Source organism: Pristiophorus japonicus, chromosome 6 (assembly GCF_044704955.1).
Source record: "Pristiophorus japonicus isolate sPriJap1 chromosome 6, sPriJap1.hap1, whole genome shotgun sequence".
NCBI classification, from domain to species: Eukaryota; Metazoa; Chordata; class Chondrichthyes; family Pristiophoridae; genus Pristiophorus; species Pristiophorus japonicus.
The window spans coordinates 247,484,946-247,505,805 of NC_091982.1; the positions used below are offsets into that span (position 1 = coordinate 247,484,946).

The 20,860-nt window shown below is 45.3% G+C and overlaps 1 protein-coding gene across 2 annotated transcripts in view; it reads right to left on the bottom strand.

Annotated features, from left to right (window-relative positions):
• LOC139266025 (extracellular calcium-sensing receptor-like) overlaps positions 1 to 20,860 on the bottom strand; it is a 102,726-nt gene that overhangs the window by 18,476 nt on the left and 63,390 nt on the right. For both annotated transcript variants that reach the window (XM_070883796.1, XM_070883797.1), the window contains exon 2: positions 8,286 to 8,577. In XM_070883796.1, coding sequence (XP_070739897.1) covers positions 8,286 to 8,543 — 258 coding nt within the window. In that variant the 5' untranslated portion in view covers positions 8,544 to 8,577. The remainder of the gene's footprint in view (positions 1 to 8,285; positions 8,578 to 20,860) is intronic.

Below are 20,860 nucleotides of genomic sequence, written 5' to 3' on the forward strand. Positions count from 1 at the left end.
TCCTGCTTTCTCACCATACCCCTTGATTCCCCTCGTAGTAAGGACTTCATCAAACTCCTTTTTGAATATATTTAGTGAATTGGCCTCAACAACTTTCTGTGGTAGAGAATTCCACAGGTTCACCACTCTCTGGGTGAAGAAATTCCTCCTTATCTCGGTCCTAAATGGCTTACCCCTTATCCTTAGACTGTGTCCCCTGGTTCTGGACTTCCCCAACATTGGGAATATTCTTACTGCATCTAACCTGTCTAACCCCGTTAGAATTTTAAACGTTTCTATGAGGTCCCCTCTCATTCTTCTGAACTCCAGTGAATACACGCCCAGTTGATCCAGTCTTTCTTGATAGGTCAGTCCCGCCATCCCGGGAATCAGTCTGGTGAACCTTCGCTGCACTCCCTCAATAGCAAGAATGTCCTTCCTCAGGTTAGGAGACCAAAGTTGTACGCAATACTTCAGGTGTGGCCTCACCAAGGCCCTGTACAACTGTAGCAACACCTCCCTGCCCCTGTACTCAAATCCCCTCGCTATGAAGGCCAACATGCAATTTGCTTTCTTAACCGCCTGCTGTACCTGCATGTCAACCTTCAATGACTGATGTACCATGACACCCAGGTCTCGTTGCACCTCCCCTTTTCCTAATCTGTCACCATTCAGATAATAGTCTGTGTCTCTGTTTTTACCATCAAAGTGGATCATCACATTTATCCACATTATACTTCATCTGCCATGCATTTGCCCACTCACCTAACCTATCCAAGTCGCTCTGCAGCCTCATAGCATCCTCCACGCAGCTCACACTGCCACCCAACTTAGTGTCATCCGCAAATTTGGAGATACTACGTTTAATCCCCTCGTCTAAATCATTAATATACAGTGTAAACAGCTGGGGCCCCAGCACAGAACCTTGCGGTATCCCACTAGTCACTGCCTGCCATTCTGAAAAGTCCCCATTTACTCCTACTCTTTGCTTCCTGTCTGACAACCAGTTCTCAATCCATGTCAGCACACTACCCCCAATCCCATGCGCTTTAACTTTGCACGTTAATATCTTGTGTGGGACCTTGTCGAAAGCCTTCTGAAAGTCCAAATATACCACATCAACTGGTTCTCCCTTGTCCACTCTACTGGAAACATCCTCAAAAAATTCCAGAAGATTTGTCAAGCATGATTTCCCTTTCACAAATCCATGCTGACTTGGACCTATCATATCACCTCTTTCCAAATGCACTGCTATGACATCCTTAATAATTGATTCCATCATTTTACCCACTACCGATGTCAGGCTGACCGGTCTATAATTCCCTGTTTTCTCTCTCCCTCTTTTTTTAAAAAGTGGGGTTACATTGGCTACCCTCCACTCCATAGGAACTGATCCAGAGTCAATGGAATGTTGGAAAATGACTGTCAATGCATCCGCTATTTCCAAGGCCACCTCCTTAAGTACTCTGGGATGCAGTCCATCAGGCCCTGGGGATTTATCGGCCTTCAATCCCATCAATTTCCCCAACACAATTTCCCGACTAATAAGGATTTCCCTCAGTTCCTCCTCCTTACTAGACCCTCCGACCCCTTTTATATCTGGAAGGTTGTTTGAATACCGAACCAAAGTACTTGTTCAATTGGTCCGCCATTTCTTTGTTCCCCATTATGACTTCCCCTGATTCTGACTGCAGGGGACCTACGTTTGTCTTTACTAACCTTTTTCTCTTTACATATCTATAGAAACTTTTGCAATCCGTCTTAATGTTCCCTGCAAGCTTCTTCTCGTACTCCATTTTCCCTGCCCTAATCAAACCCTTTGTCCTCCTCTGCTGAGTTCTAAATTTCTCCCAGTCCCCAGGTTCGCTGCTATTTCTGGCCAATTTGTATGCCACTTCCTTGGCTTTAATACTATCCCTGATTTCCCTTGATAGCCACGGTTGAGCCACCTTCCCTTTTTTATTTTTACGCCAGACAGGAATGTACAATTGTTGTAGTTCATCCATGCGGTCTCTAAATGTCTGCCATTGCCCATCCACAGTCAACCCCTTCAGTATCATTCGCAAATCTATCCTAGCCAATTCACGCCTCATACCTTCAAAGTTACCCTTCTTTAAGTTCTGGACCATGGTCTCTGAATTAACTGTTTCATTCTCCATCCTAATGCAGAATTCCACCATATTATGGTCACTCTTCCCCAAGGGGTCTCGCACAACGAGATTGCTAATTAATCCTCTCTCATTACACAACACCCAGTCTAAGATGGCCTCCCCCGTAGTTGGTTTCTTGACATATTGGTCTAGAAAACCATCCCTCATGCACTCCAGGAAATCCTCCTCCACCGTATTGCTTCCAGTTTGGTTAACCCAATCTATGTGCATATTAAAGTCACCCATTATAACTGCTGCACCTTTATTGCACGCACCCCTAATTTCATGTTTGATGCCCTCCCCAACATCACTACTACTGTTTGGAGGTCTGTACACAACTCCCACTAACGTTTTTTGCCCTTTGGTATTCTGCAGCTCTACCCATATAGATTCCACATCATCCAAGCTAATGTCCTTCCAAACTATTGCCTTAATTTGCTCCTTAACCAGCAATGCTACCCCACCTCCTTTTCCTTTTATTCTATCTTTCCTGAATGTTGAATAACCCTGGATGTTGAGTTCCCAGCCCTGATCATCCTGGAGCCACGTCTCCGTAATCCCAATCACATCACATTTGTTAACATCTATTTGCACAGTTAATTCATCCACCTTATTGCGGATACTCCTTGCATTAAGACACAAAGCCTTCAGGCTTGTTTTTTTAACACCCTTTGTCCTTTTAGAATTTTGCTGTACAGTGGCCCTTTTTGTTCTTTGCCTTGGGTTTCTCTGCCCTCCACTTTTCCTCATCTCCTTTCTGTCTTTTGCTGTTGCCTCCTTTTTGTTTCCCTCTGTCTCCCTGCATTGGTTCCCATCCCCCTGCCATATTAGTTTAAATCCTCCCCAACAGCACTAGCAAACACTCTCCCGAGGACATTGGTTCCGGTCCTGCCCAGGTGCAGGCCGTCCGGTTTGTACTGGTCCCACCTCCCCCAGAACCGGTTCCAATGCCCCAGGAATTTGAATCCCTCCCTGCTGCACCACTGCTCAAGCCACGTATTCATCTGCGCTATCCTGTGATTCCTACTCTGACTATCACGTGGCACTGGTAGCAATCCCGAGATTACTGCTTTTGAGGTCCTACTTTTTAATTTAGCTCCTAGCTCCTTAAATTCGTTTCGTAGGACCTCATCCTTTTTTTAACCTATGTCGTTGGTACCAATGTGCACCACAACAACTGGCTGATCTCCCTCCCTTTTTAGAATGTCCTGCACCCGCTCCGAGACATCCTTGACCCTTGCACCAGGGAGGCAACATACCATCCTGGAGTCTCGGTTGCGGCCGCAGAAACGCCTATCTATTCCCGTCACCATCGAATCCCCTATCACTATTGCTCTCCCACTCTTTTTCCTGCCCTCCTGTGCAACAGAGCCAGCCACGGTGCCATGAACTTGGCTGCTGCTGCCCTCCCCTGATGAGTCATCCCCCTCAACAGTACCCAAAGCAGTGTATCTGTTTTGCAGGGGGATGACCACAGGGGACTCCTGCACTACCTTCCTTGCACTACTCTTAGCATCCTCCTCACAGCTCACACTACCACCCAACTGCAAACTTGGAGATATTACATTCAATTCCTTTGTATAAAACGTTAATGTATATTGTAAATAGCTGGGGTCCCAGCACTGAACCTTGCAGTACCCCACTCGTTACTGCCTGCCATTCTGAAAAGAACCCATTTATTCCCACTCTTTGCTTCCTGTCTGCCAACCAGTTCTCTATCCACGGCAATACATTACCCCCCAATACCATGTGCCTTAATTTTGCACGTTAATTTCTTGTGTGGGACCTTGTCAAAAGCCCTTTGAAAGTCCAAATATACGTCCACTGGTTCTCCCTTGACCACTCTACTAGTTACATCCTCAAAAAATTCTAGAAGATTTGTCAAACATGATTTCCCTTTCATAAATCCATGCTGACTTGGACCGATCCTGTTACTGCTTTCCAAGTGCGCTGCTATTACATCTTTAATCATTGATTCCAGCATTTTCCCCACTACCGATGTCAGGCTAACCAGTCTATAATTCCCTGTTTTCTCTCTCCTTCCTTTTTTAAAAAGTGGGGTTACATTAGCTACCCTTCAATCCATAGGAGCTAATCCGGAGTCCATGGAATGTTGGAAAATGACTACCAATGCATCTACTATTTCTAGGGCTACTTCCTTAAGTATTCTGGGATGCAGACTATCAGGCCCTGGGGATTTATCAGCCTTCAATCCCATCAATTTCCCTAACACCATTTCCTGTCTAATAAGGATTTCCTTTAGTTCCCTCAGTTCCTCCTTCTTGCTAGACCCTCGGTCCCCTAGTATTTTTGGGAGGTTATTCGTGTCTTCCTTTTTGAAGACAGAACCAAAGTATTTATTCAATTGTCTGCCATTTTATTGTTCCCCATTATGAATTCACCTGATTCTGACTGCAAGGGACCTACATTAGTCTTCACTAATCTTTTTCTCTTCACATATCTATAGAAGCTTTTTCAGTCAGTTTTAATGTTCCCTGCAAGCATACTTTCATACTCTATTTTCCTCCTCCTAATTAAATCCTTAGTCCTCCTCTGCTGAATTCAAAATGTCTCCCAGTCCTCAGGTTTGCTGCTTTTTCTGGCCAATTTATATGCCTCTTCCTTGGATTTAACACTATCCCTAATTTCCCTTGTTAGCCACGGTTGAGCCACCTTTCCTGTTGTATTTTTACTCTAGACAGTGATGTACAATTGTTGAAGTTCATCCATGTGATCTTTAACTGTCTGTCATTGCCTAACTACCATCAACCCTTTAAGTATCATTCGCCAGTCTATACTAGCCAATTCACGTCTCATACCATCGAAGTTACCTTCGTTTAAGTTCAGGACCCTAGTCTCTGAATGAACTGTGTCAATCTCCATCTTAATGAAGAATTCTACCATTATGGTCACTCTTCCCCAAGGGGCCTTGAACGACAGGATTGCTAATTAATCCTATCTAATTACACAAGACCCAGTCTAGGATGTCCTGCTCTCTACTTGGTTTCCCGATATATTGGTCTAGAAAACCATCCCTTATACATTCCAGGAAATCCTCCTCCACCGTATTGCTACTAGTTTGGTTAGTCCAATCTGTTTGTAGATTAAAGTCACCCATGATAACTGCTGTACCTTTATTGCACGCATCCCTAATTTCCTGTTTGATGCCAGCCCCAACCTCACTACTACTGTTTGCTGGTCTATACACAACTCCCACTAACGTTTTCTGCCCTTTGGTGTTTCACTGCTTTACCCATATAGATTCCATATTATCCAAGCTAATGTCCTTCCTTACTATTGCGTTAATCTGCTCTTTAACCAGTAACACTACCCCACCTCCTTTTCCTTTCTGTCTATCCTTCCTGAATATTGAATATTCCTGGATGTTGAGTTCCTAGCCTTGGTTACCCTGGAGCCATGTCTCTGTAATCCCAATTACATCATATCCGTTAACAGCTATCTGTGCAGTTAATTCATCCACTTTATTACGAATGCTTCTAGCATTGAGACTCAGAGCCTTCAGGCTTGTTTTTTTTAACACTCTTTGTCCTTTTAGTATTATTTTGTAATGTGGACCCTTTTGATTTTTGCCCTTGATTTCACTGCCCTCGACTCTTACTTTTCTCCTTCCTATCTTTTGCTTCTGCCCCCTTTTTACTTCCCTCTGTCTATCTGCATCGATTCCCATCCCCCTGCCATATTAGTTTTAACCCTCCCCAACAGTATTAGCAAACACTCTGCGTAATACATTGGTTCCAGTCCTGCCCAGGTGCAGACCATCCGGTTTATATTGGTCCCACCTCCCCCAGAACCGGTTCCAATGTCCCAGGAATTTTAATCCCTCCCCCTTGCACCATTCCTCAAGCCACGTATTCATCTGAACTATTCTGCTATTCCTACTCTGACTAGCACGTGGCATCTTTCAGTTGTTGTTATCAAATGTCTTCTAATAGCGTTATTTTCTGCAGAAAATTCTGTCACAGATGGGGCATCTATCTTTACCAAGGCATAGGTCAGATGCACAAATCAGAGTTTGATTGACACCTTTCATTTACAGTGTACAGTTTTGGTCTCCTTACCTAAGGAAGGATATACTTGCCTTAGAGGGGGTGCAATGAAGGTTCACTAGATTGATTCCTGGGACGAGAGGGTAGACCTATGTGGCAAGATTGAGTAGAATGAACTTATATTCTCTGGCATTGAGAGGAATGAGAAGTGATCTCATTGAAACATTAAAAATCTGGCGAGAGCTTGACAGGGTAGATGCTAAGAGGCTGGAGAGATTAGAACTGGAGGTCATAGTCTTAGGGTGGCCATTTATCACTGAGATGAGGAGACATTTCTTCACTCAAAGGGTTGTGAATCTTTGGAATTCTCAACCCTAGAGGGCTGTGGATGCTCAGTTGTTGAGTATATTCAAGACTGAGATCGATAGATTTTTGGACACTAAGGGAATCAAGGGATATGGGGAAAAGGAGGGAAATTGAAGAACAGCTATGATCTTATTGAATGGCAGAGCAGACTCGAGGGGCCGAATAGCTAACTCCTGCTCCAATTCTTATGTTCTTATTACTTCCATAGGGTTTGATTAATTTGAAACTGTGTGAGGTTTAGGTGGTAGCTTCGCATCCATTTTGAATGTTATTAACTCCTCTGGACAAGATATAAAGAGAGCATATGATGATCTAAAGAAAAATCATTGGAACAGGAGTGGACTATTCAGCCCCTCAGACCTGTTCAGCCATTCAGTTGGATCATGGCTGATCTGTATCTTAACTACATCTGCCCTCCTTGTTTCTGTAACCCTTAATACCCTTGCCTAAAAAAAATCTAGAGATGGAAAAGCAAAATACTGCAGATGCTGGAATCTGGAATAAAAACAAAAAATGCTGGAAATCTCAGCAGGTGTGGAGGGGAAGCAGAGTTAACATTTCGGGTTTATGACTCTTCGCCAGAACTGGAGAGTGTTCAGAAAGAACGGATTCTTAACAAGCACTGAAAGGGGGGAGGGGAAGAAAGAACAAAAGGGAAGGTCTGTGATAGGTTGGAAGGCAGGAAAGATTAGAGAGACAAACTGGATGATGGCCCAAATTCAAATGGTAATGCCAGGAGTTAGAAATACATTAATCAAGATAGGGTGTGAATGGCAGGATAATGACCAACTGCCATTAGAGACAAGGAGAAAACAGGAAACAGGCTCTGAGGGGGAGGGGGTGGGGTGAGGGAGGGAGCCAAAGACTGACAGCGGTTACTATCGATCTCAGTTTTGAAATTTTCAATTGACCTCCAGCCTCAATAGCTTTTTGGGGGAGAGAATTTCAGATTTCCACTGCCTTTTGTGTGAAAATCAATATTAATATTTTAACTTTTAAGATTAGTGCAACAAAAAGGTAACTGTATTTTGTACAATTCTATTTGCCATATTATAAAAAGGATATAGAGGCACTGGAGAGGGTGCAAAAAATATTTACATGCATGATACCCGAACTGAGAGGGTGTACCTATCATGAAAGGATGAACAGGCTGGGTCTCTTTGCTCTTGAAAAGAGAAGGCTGAGGGGGTGACCTAATAGAGGTCTTTAAAATGATGAATGGTTTAGATAGAGTGGGTAGTGAGAGAGTGTTTTCATTTGTGGGGAAGAGCATAACTGGAGGCCATCAATATAAGAAATCCAATAGGGAATTCAGAAGAAACTTCTTTACCCAGAGAGTGGTGAAAATGTGGAACTCTCTACCACAGGGAGTGGTTGAAGCGAATAGTATCGATGCATTTAAGGGGAGACTAGATAAGCACATGAGGGAGAAGGGAATAGAGGGTTAGACTGATAGATTTAGATGAGGAAAAACAGGAGGAGGCTCGAGTGGAGCATAAACACCGGCATGGACTTGTTGGGCCGATTGGCCTGTTTCTGTGCTGTAATCCTATGCAAATCCTGTGTAATCCTATGTAAATCTTGTGTAAAACGCGCCCCTCTATGTGAGGAGCAGGTCCATGCATGACGTGTTTATATAGTGAATCGGGTTGACTCCTGTTTGGAACTGTATTAGGAAGCAAACCGGCTTTGAAACGAAGGAACCGCCTGCAATATAAAGGGACAGCGTTTGTGACCCGACTGCGGCCAGTGTACAGGGAGAGGTGCGGCCAATGCCTCCTACCATTGTGACATTGTAGGGAGTGATAACTCTCGCCACCGCCACCGACTGCATGGATTCGGCATCTGTAACTATAGCCGGGATGTTGGAGGTGGTTTTACACTTGGGGTCAGCGAGGGTTTCCTCCTGTCCGCTGATCAGCAGGGTGGTGACTTTGGTGGACATGGCTGGGTCACCGCATCCGTCGTGTATCTGGTAGCCCAGTGTGATGTTGGGCAGCAGGATCTGCTCCCTGTTGATTTCCTCGATGGTGTAGATCATGGTCTGGGCAAACTGAAACTGCGTGAAATCGAAACTGTGGGTCAAACAGAGAGATATCGGTGGTTAGCACAGACCCTTAATAACCGACCCCGGTCTGTTTACACCGAGGCGTGAAACTGGAGCCCAACCGACTGGGCGAGAGACGCAATATGTCTTACCACCGCTTTCACTGACATTATTCTGGAGGAGGGAGAGGCGATTAGAATCACTGCAAGTGTAGCGACGTGGTAAACTGGCCGTGAAGGTGTGCTGTGCTTCATAGAGCCATTGAAGTTTACGGCACAGAAGGAGGCCATTCGGCCCATCGTGACTTGTGCGATTGCGCTCGAGTGGGCGATCAAAGCGAGTCTTCATCAGCCCTTTTAGCTTTTTGCTACACTGCCGCCACGCCAACTCCGCCCCGCTCGCCTCTTACTAAATTCGGTGACCTGGGCCGCAGCTAGCTCTGCTGTTCAACGAATTAACACAAATGGACTGAAAACAAGAGTAAGTTCCCTTTCTACGGTGTACTTGGCCCAATAGAGGAAACAATACCGAGTCTGGATTATCCTGACCCGTGATGGCAATCAGGGCAGGAACTGACTGCTCCTATTGAAACCCATGGTAAAGACGTTCATCATAAAATTGGTTACGATTAGGCGAGAAATAAGGACCTACATATTCGCAATGAGTATCTCCCTGCACATAGCGACCGTCTGCCCGCCTCTCCCATCAGATTAACCTGCAAATTGCACTTGTCAATAAGTAACTCCTTATTAGCTCCAATGGAATTGGGATATTCTGACTGTATTCATTGAAGCACGGGTGACGGAATCCCAATGAGAATGGCACTCCAGGTTTAATCTGCCAGAAACCGCTGGAAATATCCTTTATTGTGAAACTGGCCAACATTTCTGGCTGTGGGTCAGTGGGTCCGCTGCTGACGAGATTGGAGAGCGGCTCGCCGAATGCAGCGCGGTTCCACACGGGCGGGCGCGCTAAGCAGGCGGATATCGGACATGCCCGATATTCCGTTCGATTGCAGGCGATGGTACTGAATATGGGGCGGAGCGCATAACAAGCGGCCGATGCCACACCGCCTGTTTTGCCTTCCCGCCCATGTGCAAATTCACGCCGACACTGGGGTGACTCTGATCCTGGTCCTATCATTGATGTCAAACACCCGAATCCACCGACTGTGAGTGAGCACATGGCTTGTTATGCGAGGGAGATGCAGTGTAATCTGCAGTGTTATCTTCAACACGAAGACCCAAGGACTGGACTTTAGCTCAACAACAGTTCTACAGCAACAAGCGTTTATACATCCTACACCACCTCGAGATCCCAACATTTGGATCTTGATCCAAAAACATTTGCGATGCAAATGCGAAACTTGGTTCAAGACACAATTGTTCAACCCCAGTAGCCTTCACACTTCACATACTAAGTAAAAACTAAAAATAAAGCTTTTATTCCCTTCCTGTTTGGAAGGGCAGCCTGACCTTTTGCAATCCGGAGGTCCTGGCGGAGATCTGAAGTCGAGATATTGCCTCTGTCGGTAATAGTGAATGTTAAATGACCCGCCGATAACGATATCCCCATCCTTCCATATCCGAGGCAAGTCAAACCTTCCTCGAAGTCTACAGAGTGAATCATTCTGCCCCCAGACAGGGACAGACCAGAGGTGCAACAGAAGCAGGAACCGACACATGACAATCGGCCGGTTGCCTAGTGTTGGTCCAAAGTGTTCCTGAATGGGTGTATATATACCTTTTGCAGACATCACACACACACAGAATTGGCCAGCATTGCCACGAATTGATTAAAAATACCACAGAATTGGAACAATTCCAAAGGAATCAGTTCAGGATTCTGCTCCTGTCTCCTGAGGAGATAAAGCCATATTTAGATATATTCCTTCGTGAGCGAGATTATTTGGGGAGAACTGCGAAGGTCCGAGTCCATGTGTGTTGCCAGGAATTACAGGCTCAGCACGTTACTCAGCAACCCATTAACTCGCTCCGAATTGCTGAGACTTCAAGGAGACGTGTCGAGTATTGGTTGTGTGGATTTACACGTACACTCTAACACCCATATATAGTGTCACTCCAATGGTGGTGCATGAAGGTTGGACATGGTCACTTCCCAGTGATTACATAGTATTACATCGAATGTGCAGCACAGAAAAAGGCCATTCGGCCCGACTGGACCATGCCAAGCCTCCTCCCACCCTACTTCATCTCATCTTATCAGCTTATCCATCCATTCTTTTCTCCCTCATATGCTTATCGAGCTTCCTCCTTAAATCCATCTATGCTATTCACCTTAACCACTCCCTCTGGTAGTGAGGTCCACATTCTCACCACTCTCTGGGTAAAGAAGTTTTTCCTGAATTCCCGATTGAACATAAGAACATAAGAAATAGGAGCAGGAGTAGGCCATTTGGCCCCTCGAGTCTGCTCCGCCATTTAATAAGATCATGGCTGCTCTGATCCTGGCCTCAACTCCACTTCCCTGCCCGCTCCCCATAACCCTTTGTTCCCTTATCGCTCAAAAATCTGTCTATCTCCACCTTAAATATATTCAATGACCCAGCCTCCACAGCTCTCTGCGAAAGAGAATTCCAAAGATTCACGACCCTCTGAGAGAAGAAATTCCTCCTCATTTCTGTTTTAAATGGGTGACCCCTTATTCTGAAACTGTGCCCCCCAGTTCTAGATTCACCCATGAGGGAAAACATCCTCTCAGCATCTACCCTGTCAAGCCCCCTCAGAATCTTACATGTTTCAATAAGATCACCTCTCATTATTCTAAACTCCAATGAGCCCGACCTGCTCAACCTATCTTTATAATGACAACCCCTTCATCTCAGGAATCAACCTCGTGAACATTCTCTGAGCTGCCTCCAATGCAACTATATCCTTCCTTAAATAAGGAGACCAGAACTGCACGCAGTACTCCAGCTGTGGTCTCACCAATATCCTGTACAGTTGGAGCAGGATTAACGTTGGATTTATTAGTGACTATCTTTTATTTATGGCCCCATAGTTATGGTCTCTCCATAATTTCTCCATGTCTACCTTATAAAAAACCCCTTCATAATTTTAAAGACCTCTACCAGGTCACCCCTCAGCCTTCTCTTTTCAAGAGAAAAGAGACCCAGCCTGTTCAATCATTGCTGACAGTTACAACCTCTCAGTTCTGGTATCATTAGAGTAAATCTTTTATTGCACCTTCTCCAGTGACTCTATGTCCTTTTTATAACATGGAGACCAGAACTAGGATTACATTAGGATATACGGTACAGAAACAGACCATTCAGCCCAACCAGTCCGTGTCAGCGTTTATGCTGCACTCAAGCCTCCTCCTGTCTTTCTTCATCTAAATCCATCAGCATAACCCTCTATTCCCTTCTCCCTTATATGCTTGTCTAGCCTCTCTGTAAATGCATCAATACTATTCACTTCAACCTGTGGTAGCGAGTTCCACATTCTCACCACTCTTTGGGTAAAGAAGTTTCTTCTGAATTCCCTACTGGATTTCTTGGTGACTATCTTATACTGATGGCCTCTAGTTTTGCTCTTCCCCACAAATGGAAACATTCTCCCTGTACCCACTCTATCAAAACATTTCATAAATTTAAAGACCTCTATTAGGTCACACCTCAGCCTTCTTTTTTCAAGAGAAAAGAGACCGAGCCTATTCATCTTTTGCTGATACATTCGCATTTCTGGTATCATCCGTGTAAATCTTTGCTACACCCTCTCCAGTGCCTCTCTATCCTTTTTATAATATGGCAACCAAAACTATACGCAGTCCTTTAAGTGTGGTCTAACCAAGGTTTGATACAGGTTTAGCATATCTTCCCTACTTTTCAATTCTATACATCTAGAAATAACGCTAGTGCTTGGTTTGCTTTTTTTATGGCCTTGTTAACTTGTATCGCAACGTTTAGCGATTTGCGTATTTGTACTCCGAGATCCCTTTGTTCCTCGACCCCACCTAGACACGCACCCTCCAAGTAATAAGTGACCTCCCTATTCTTCCTACCAAAATGTACTACCTCACATTTAGCTGTATTGAACTTAATTTGCCAATTATATACCCATTCTGGAAGTTTATTAATGTCCTGTAATTTGTTGCAGTTCTCCTCAAGTATTGACTATCGCCCCAATTTGGGGTCATCCGCAAATTTAGAAATTGTGTTTTTGATTCCAAAGTCTAAATCATTAATGTAAATTGTGAATAACAGTGGTCCCAGCTCTGATCCTTGTGGAACACCACTACCCACCTTCTGCCACCTTTTACTCCTACTCTGCTTTCTGACACAGTACATTAAGTGTGTTCTCACCAAGGTTCTGTACAAGTTTAGCATAACTTTTCTGTTTTTCAATTCTATCCCTTTGGAAATGAACCCCAGTGCTTGGTTTGCTTTTTTATGGCCTTATGAACCTGCATCGCTACATTTAGTGATCTGTGTATCTGTACCCGTCGATCCCTCTACCCCTCTACCCCATTTACACACAAGGAATATGTGGCCTCCTTACTCTTTCCACCAAAATGTACCACCTCACACTTGTCTCTATTGAAGTTCCTTTGCCAATTACATGCCCATTCTGCTAGTCTATTGATGTCTTTGTGATAATTGAAAGAAAGATTTGGATTTATACAGCACCTTTCACGACCACCGGACATCTCAAAGTGCTTTACAGTCAATGATGTGCTTTTGGAGTATAGTCACTGTGGTAATGTAGGAAGCTGAATGAGTGTGGTCAATACATCAATGCTGGGGATGTTAGCCTGAATGAGGACGCTGATGTTGGTGTGTCTCTCCTCCCAGGGGATTTGTAGGATCTTGCGGAGACATCGTTGGTGATACTTCTCCAGCAACTTGAGGCGCCTACTGTATATGGTCCATGTCTCTGAGCCATACAGGAGGGCAGGTTTTACTACAGCCCTGTAGACCATGAGCTTGGCTGCTTTGAGAGCCTGGTCTTCAAACACTCTTTTCCTCAGGCGGCCGAAGGATGCACTGACGCACTGGAGGAGGTGTTGGATCTCGTCATCGATGCCTCTAGCTCTTGTTGATAGGAGGCTTCTGAGATACGGATAGTGGTCCACAGTGTCCAGGGCCACGCAGTTGATCTTTCTGACTGGGGGACAGTGCTGTGCGGTGAAGACAGGTTGGTGGAGGACCTTTGTCTTACTGATGTTTAGCATAAGGCCCATGCTTTCGTACACCTCAGTAAATACGCCGACTATGTCCTGGAGTGCGGCCTCTGTATGTGCGCAGACGCAAGCGTCGTCCGCGTACTGTAGCTCGACGACGGAGGTTGGGTTGGTTTTGGATCTGGCCTGGAGACGGCGAAGTTTGAACAGGTTCCCACTGGTTCTGTAGTTTTGTTCCACTCCAGCGAGGAGCTTGTTGACTGTGAGGTGGAGCATGGCAGTGAGAAAGATTGAGAAGAGGTTTGGGGCGATGACGCAGCCCTGTTTGACTCCTGTCTGGGCGTGGATTGGGTCTGTGGTGGATCTGTTGGAAAGGATCACGGCCTGCATGTCATCGTGGAGCAGGCGGAGTATGGTGATGAACATTTGGTGGCATCCGAAACAGAGGAGGATTCTCCATAGACCCTCGCGGTTGACAGTGTCTAAGGCCATTGTAAGTTCGAAGAAGGCCATGTATAAGGACTGCTGCTGTTCCCTGCATTTTTCCTGCAGAATTTACGCTGCAAAAATCATGTCCGTTGTACCCTGTAGGGGACGAAATCCGTACTGTGACTCCGGGAGGAGCTCCTTGACCACGGGAAGAAGACGGTCAAGGAGGACTCTGGCGACGACTTTCCCAGTGGCTCTTAGCAGAGAGATTCCTCTGTAGTTGTCGCAGTCGGACTTGTCCCCTTTTTTAAAGATGGGCACGATTACTGCATCTCTGAGATCCCCCGGCATGCTCTCCTCCCTCCAGATGAGAGAGATGAGGTCGTGTATTCGCGCCATAGAAACATAGACATAGAAACATAGAAAATAGGTGCAGGAGCAGGCCATTCAGCCCTTCTAGCCTGCACCGCCATTCAATGAGTTCATGGCTGAACATGAAACTTCAGTACCCCCTTCCTGCTTTCTCGCCATAACCCTTGATCCCCCGAGTAGTAAGGACTTCATCTAACTCCCTTTTGAATATATTTAGTGAATTGGCCTCAACAACTTTCTGTGGTAGAGAATTCCACAGGTTCACCACTCTCTGGGTGAAGAAGTTTCTCCTCATCTCGGTCCTAAATGGCTTACCCCTTACCCTCAGACTGTGACCTCTGGTTCTGGACTTCCCCAACATTGGGAACATTCTTCCTGCATCTAACCTGTCTAAACCCGTCTGAATTTTAAACGTTTCTATGAGGTCCCCTCTCATTCTTCTGAACTCCAGTGAATACAAGCCCAGTTGATCCAGTCTTTCTTGATAGGTCAGTCCCGCCATCCCGGGAATCAGTCTGGTGAATCTTCGCTGCACTCCCTCAATAGCAAGAATGTCCTTCCTCAAGTTAGGAGACCAAAACTGTACACAATACTCCAGGTGTGGCCTCACCAAGGCCCTGTACAACTGTAGCAACACCTCCCTGCCCCTGCATTCAAATCCCCTCGCTATGAAGGCCAACATGCCATTTGCTTTCTTAACCGCCTGCTGTACCTGCATGCCAACCTTCAATGACTGATGTACCATGACACCCAGGTCTCGTTGCACCTTCCCTTTTCCTAATCTGTCACCATTCAGATAATAGTCTGTCTCTCTGTTTTTACCACCAAAGTAGATAACCTCACATTTATCCACATTATACTTCATCTGCCATGCATTTGCCCACTCACCTAACCTACCCAAGTCACTCTGCAGCCTAATAGCATCCTCCTCGCAGCTCACACTGCCACCCAACTTAGTGTCATCCGCAAATTTGGAGATACTGCATTTAATCCCCTCGTCTAAATCATTAATGTACAATGTAAACAGCTGGGGCCCCAGCACAGAACCTTGCGGCACCCCACTAGTCACTGCCTGCCATTTTGAAAAGTACCCGTTTACTCCTACTCTTTGCTTCCTGTCTGACAACCAGTTCTCAATCCACGTCAGCACACTACCCCCAATCCCATGTGCTTTAACTTTGCACATTAATCTCTTGTGTGGGACCTTGTCGAAAGCCTTCTGAAAGTCCAAATATACCACATCAACTGGTTCTCCTTTGTCCACTTTACTGGAAACATCCTCAAAAAATTCCAGAAGATTTGTCAAGCATGATTTCCCTTTCACAAATCCATGCTGACTTGGACCTATCATATCACCATTTTCCAGATGCACTGCTATGACATCCTTAATAATTGATTCCATCATTTTACCCACTACTGAGGTCAGACTGACCGGTCTATAATTCCCTGTTTTCTCTCTCCCTCCTTTTTTAAAAAGTGGGGTTACATTGGCTACCCTCCACTCCATAGGAACTGATCCAGAGTCAATGGAATATTGGAAAATGACTGTCAATGCATCCGCTATTTCCAAGGCCACCTCCTTAAGTACTCTGGGATGCAGTCCATCAGGCCCTGGGGATTTATCGGCCTTCAATCCCATCAATTTCCCCAACACAATTTCCCGACTAATAAAGATTTCCCTCAGTTCCCCCTCCTTACTAGACCCTCTGACCCCTTTTATATCCGGAAGGTTGTTTGTATCCTCCTTAGTGAATACCGAACCAAAGTACTTGTTCAATTGGTCTGCCATTTCTTTGTTCCCCGTTATGACTTCCCCTGATTCTGACTGCAGGGGACCTACGTTTGTCTTTACTAACCTTTTTCCCTTTACATACCTATAGAAACTTTTGCAATCCACCTTAATGTTCCCTGCAAGCTTCTTCTCGTACTCCATTTTCCCTGCCCTAATCAAACCCTTTGTCCTCCTCTGCTGAGTTCTAAATTTCTCCCAGTCCCCAGGTTCGCTGCTATTTTTGGCCAATTTGTATGCCACTTCCTTGGCTTTAATACTATCCCTGATTTCCCTAGATAGCCACGGTTGAGCCACCTTCCCTTTTTTATTTTTACGCCAGACAGGAATGTACAATTGTTGTAATTCATCCATGCGGTCTCTAAATGTCTGCCATTGCCCATCCACAGTCAACCCCCTAAGTATCATTCGCCAATCTATCCTAGCCAATTCACGCCTCATACCTTCAAAGTTACCCTTCTTTAAGTTCTGGACCATGGTCTCTGAATTTACTGTTTCATTCTCCATCCTAATGCAGAAATCCACCATATTATGGTCACTCTTCCCCAAGGGGCCTCGCACAATGAGATTGCTAATTAATCCTCTCTCATTACACAACACCCAGTCTAAGATGGCCTCCCCCCTAGTTGGTTCCTCAACATATTGGTCTAGAAAACCATCCCTTATGCACTCCAAGAAATCCTCCTCCACCGTATTGCTTCCAGTTTGGCTAGCCCAATCTATGTGCATATTAAAGTCACCCATTATAACTGCTACACCTTTATTGCATGCACCCCTAATTTCCTGTTTGATGCCCTCCCCAACATCCCTATTACTGATTGGAGGTCTGTACACAACTCCTACTAACGTTTTTTGCCCTTTGGTGTTCTGCAGCTCTACCCATATAGATTCCACATCATCCAAGCTAATGTCTTTCCTAACTATTGCATTAATCTCCTCTTTAACCAACAATGCTACCCCACCTCCTTTTCCTTTTATTCTATCCTTCCTGAATGTTGAATAGTGCCTCTCCGCTATTCTTCAATGCCTCAGCAGGGATTCCGTCCGCACCTGTAGCCTTGTTGTTTTTAAGCTGTCTTATGGCTTTTTCTACCTTGTGCAGGGTTGGGGTCTCACTGAGGTGGTGGCGGGTCGCATGCTGCGGAATGGAGTCGAGAATACTCGAGGCAAAGGCAGAGTCTCGATTGAGGAGATCTTCAAAGTGCTCCTTTCAGCGGGCCCTGACTGCTCCAGTGTCCTTGATGAGTGTTTTCCCATTCTTGGCCAGCAGTGGGGTGGGGCCTTGGGTGTTTGGCCCATAGGTGGCCTTGACTGTGATGAAGAATCCTTGCACATCATGGTTGTCGGCCAACTGCTGTATCTCCTGTGCTTTCTCCATCCACCACCTGCTCTTTAAGTCCCAGGTTTTTTGTTGGACATCCCCAGCAATGAAGCACTGACCACACTCGATCAGCTCCACTGGGCAGGCCACATAGTTTGCATGCCAGACACGAGACTCCCAAAGCAAGCGCTCTACTCGGAGCTCCTTTACGGCAAATGAACCAAAGGTGAGCAGCGGAAACACTTCAAAGGCACCCTCAAAGCCTCCCTGATAAAGTGCGACATCCCCACTGACACCTGGGAGCCCCTGGCCCAAGACCGCCCAAAGTGGATGAAGTGCATCTGAGAGAGCGCTGAGCACCCCGAGTTTCAACGGCGAGAGCATGCAGAAATCAAGCGCAGGCAGCGGAAAGAACGTGTGGCAAACCAGTCCCACCCACCCCTTCCCTCAACAACTATCTGTCCCACCTGTGACAGAGTCTGTGGCTCTCGTATTGGACTATTCAGCCACCAAAGAACTCACTTCAGGAGTAGAAGCAAGTCTTCCTCCATTCCAAGGGACTGCCTATGATGATGATGATGACTGTAGGAAATGCAGCAACCAATTTGCGCACAACAAGCTCCCACAAACAGCAATGTGATAATGACCAGATAATCTGTTTTTTTCTTATGTTGGTTGAGTGATAAATATTAGCCCAAGGACACAGGGAGAACTTCCCTGCTCTTCTTTGAAACAGTGCCATGGGATCTTTTACGTCCAGTTGAGAGCTCGGTTTAACATCTCATCTGAAAGACGGCACTTCCGACAGTGCATTGCTCCCTCGGCACTGGAGTGTTAGCCTAGATTTTTTTGTGCTCAAGTCCCTAGAAGCAAGACGTGGAATGATGTGGAACCGAAGAGCACGTGCTTTGGTTATTTTTTTTATGGAGAAATACCTGACTCTCATGTACAATTCTCAATCCTACTCTAATAATCACTGGTTTGGTGTAAACTGTTTATTTTAAAGCTTCTCCAATGAGCAAGTTTAAGAGACTCTTGTGTCGACCCCTTTCATTTCCCCTCCTTTACTAACTTTTGTATTCGGGGATTGTTGTATGGTGGTGGTTTACACTTTCTACCAATAATTTATCTTTGGGTACCCCATTACAAACCAGTTGTTCATTCCATTCGCGTGAGACCAAATAAGTTGGTATGATCGGCAGGTGGAGTCCAGGCTTATCTGGTGCAGTGCAAAATCATACCGCTAGGTGGCAGATTTGACATTCTCCGCAGCAAAGTGCTTCTCCCCAGTCTAAACTTTCTGTGTGTTTCCCAGTGTTCAAACCACTGTCATCTCTAGCTTGTGGCCTTCCGTTTCTCTTTTGTTGTTTGTTCGAACTTGTGCAAGTGCAGAAGGTGCCAGCCGTGGCTTAGTGGGTAGCACTCTACCAATCTCAGTTCTGAGATCTCCAATTGATCCCCAGTCCCATCAGCTTTTTGAGGGAGAGAGTTCCAGATTTTCACTACGCTTTGTATGATGACATTCTTCCTGACATCACCCCTGAACCGCCTGGCTTAATTTTAAGGTCATGCCTTTGCTATAACGTCAAGGTAATGGCTCAGTGGGTAGCACATTCGTGCCTCTGAGTCAGAAGGTTGTGGGTTCAAGTCCCACCCCAGGGACTTGAGCTCATAAATCTAGGCTGACACTCTAGTGCAGAGCTAAGGGAGTGCTGCATTGTCGGAGGTGCCGTGTTTTGCATCAGATGTTAAATGGTCTCCCTCTCAAGCAGATCCTGGTGAACAAAGGAATTCTCCCGGTGTCCTGGGGCCAATATTTATCCCTCAATCAACATCACTAAAAACAGATTATCTGGTCATTATTACATTGATGTCTGTGGGAGCTTGCTGTGCACAAATTGGCTGCCACGTTTCCTACATTACAACAGTGACTGCACGTCAAAAAGTACTTTATTAGCTGTAAAGCACTTTGGGACATCCTGAGGTCATGAAAGGCGCTATAGAAATGCAAGTCTTTCTTTTTCTTGCTGCACCATGCACTAACACTCTGTGTCCTCTCCCACTGCATTCTTAGCCTTCACAGCCTGTGGCTTGGTCCAGGGTCGTGTCTGTCTCCATGGACATAGCCGACTATGTTTTCAGCTCAAGTTCAGTGAGGCTGAAACATAGTCTAATTTAACAGAAATCAAACCTAATCGATTCTGAGGAGCTGAGATAGAGCGGATAGGAAGCACCTGTTTTCCTTAGCAGAGAGATCAATAACCAGGAGCATAGATTTAAAGTAATTGGTAGAAGGATGAGAGGGCAGTTGAGGAGAACTTTTTTCACCCAGAGGGTGGTGGGGGTCTGGAACTCACTGCCTGAAAGGGTGGGAGAGGCAGAAATCCTCATCACATTTATAAAGTACTTGTATGTGCACTTGAAGTGCCATAACCTACATGGCTAGGAATGAGAGCTGGAAGGTAGGATTAGACTGGGTAGCTCTTTGTCGGCCTGCACGGACATGATGGGTCAAATGGCCTCCTTCTGTGCCGTAAATTTCTATGATTCTTCCACGAAGATCACTCAACTGGCAGATGTAACCTTTATTAGTCTAAAGTTAATCATGAAGTACAAAAACAGCTAGTTAAACAATTTTAATTAAAATAGGTTTAAACACGCTGATCTACATGTTACATTGTTAACCATAGAACCATCTCACAGCACAGAAAGAGGCTGTGTGTCCCATTTTGTCTGTGCGAGCTCTTTTCCAGAGCATTTCCGAGCTATTTCCACTGCTCTCCCTCATAGGTCGGTAACTTCCTTTGCTTCATTTCACCATTCTTTCTTCTTTTCCATTTTCCTACAGTACGATTTAAATTTAAATTTTATTTTATTAGCTCCGCTTAACTAACAGTCTATCTCTTCTATACCGTATTTCATTAAAATAGAATGAAAGACTTGCATTTCTATAGTGCCTTTCACGACCACCGTACGTCCCAAAGTGCTTTAAAACCAATGAATTACTTTTTGAAGTGTAGTTACTGTTGTAATACTGGAAATGCGGCAGCCAATTTACACACAGCAAGCTCCCACATACAGCTGTAATAATGATCAGATAATTTGTTTTAGTGATGTTGGTTGAGAGATAAATATTGGCCAGGACACCGGGGATACCTCCCCTGCTCTTCTTTGAAATAGTGCCATGGGATCTTTTACAACCACCCAAGAGAGCAGACAGAGCTTCGGTTTAATGTCTCATCCGAAAGACAACATCTC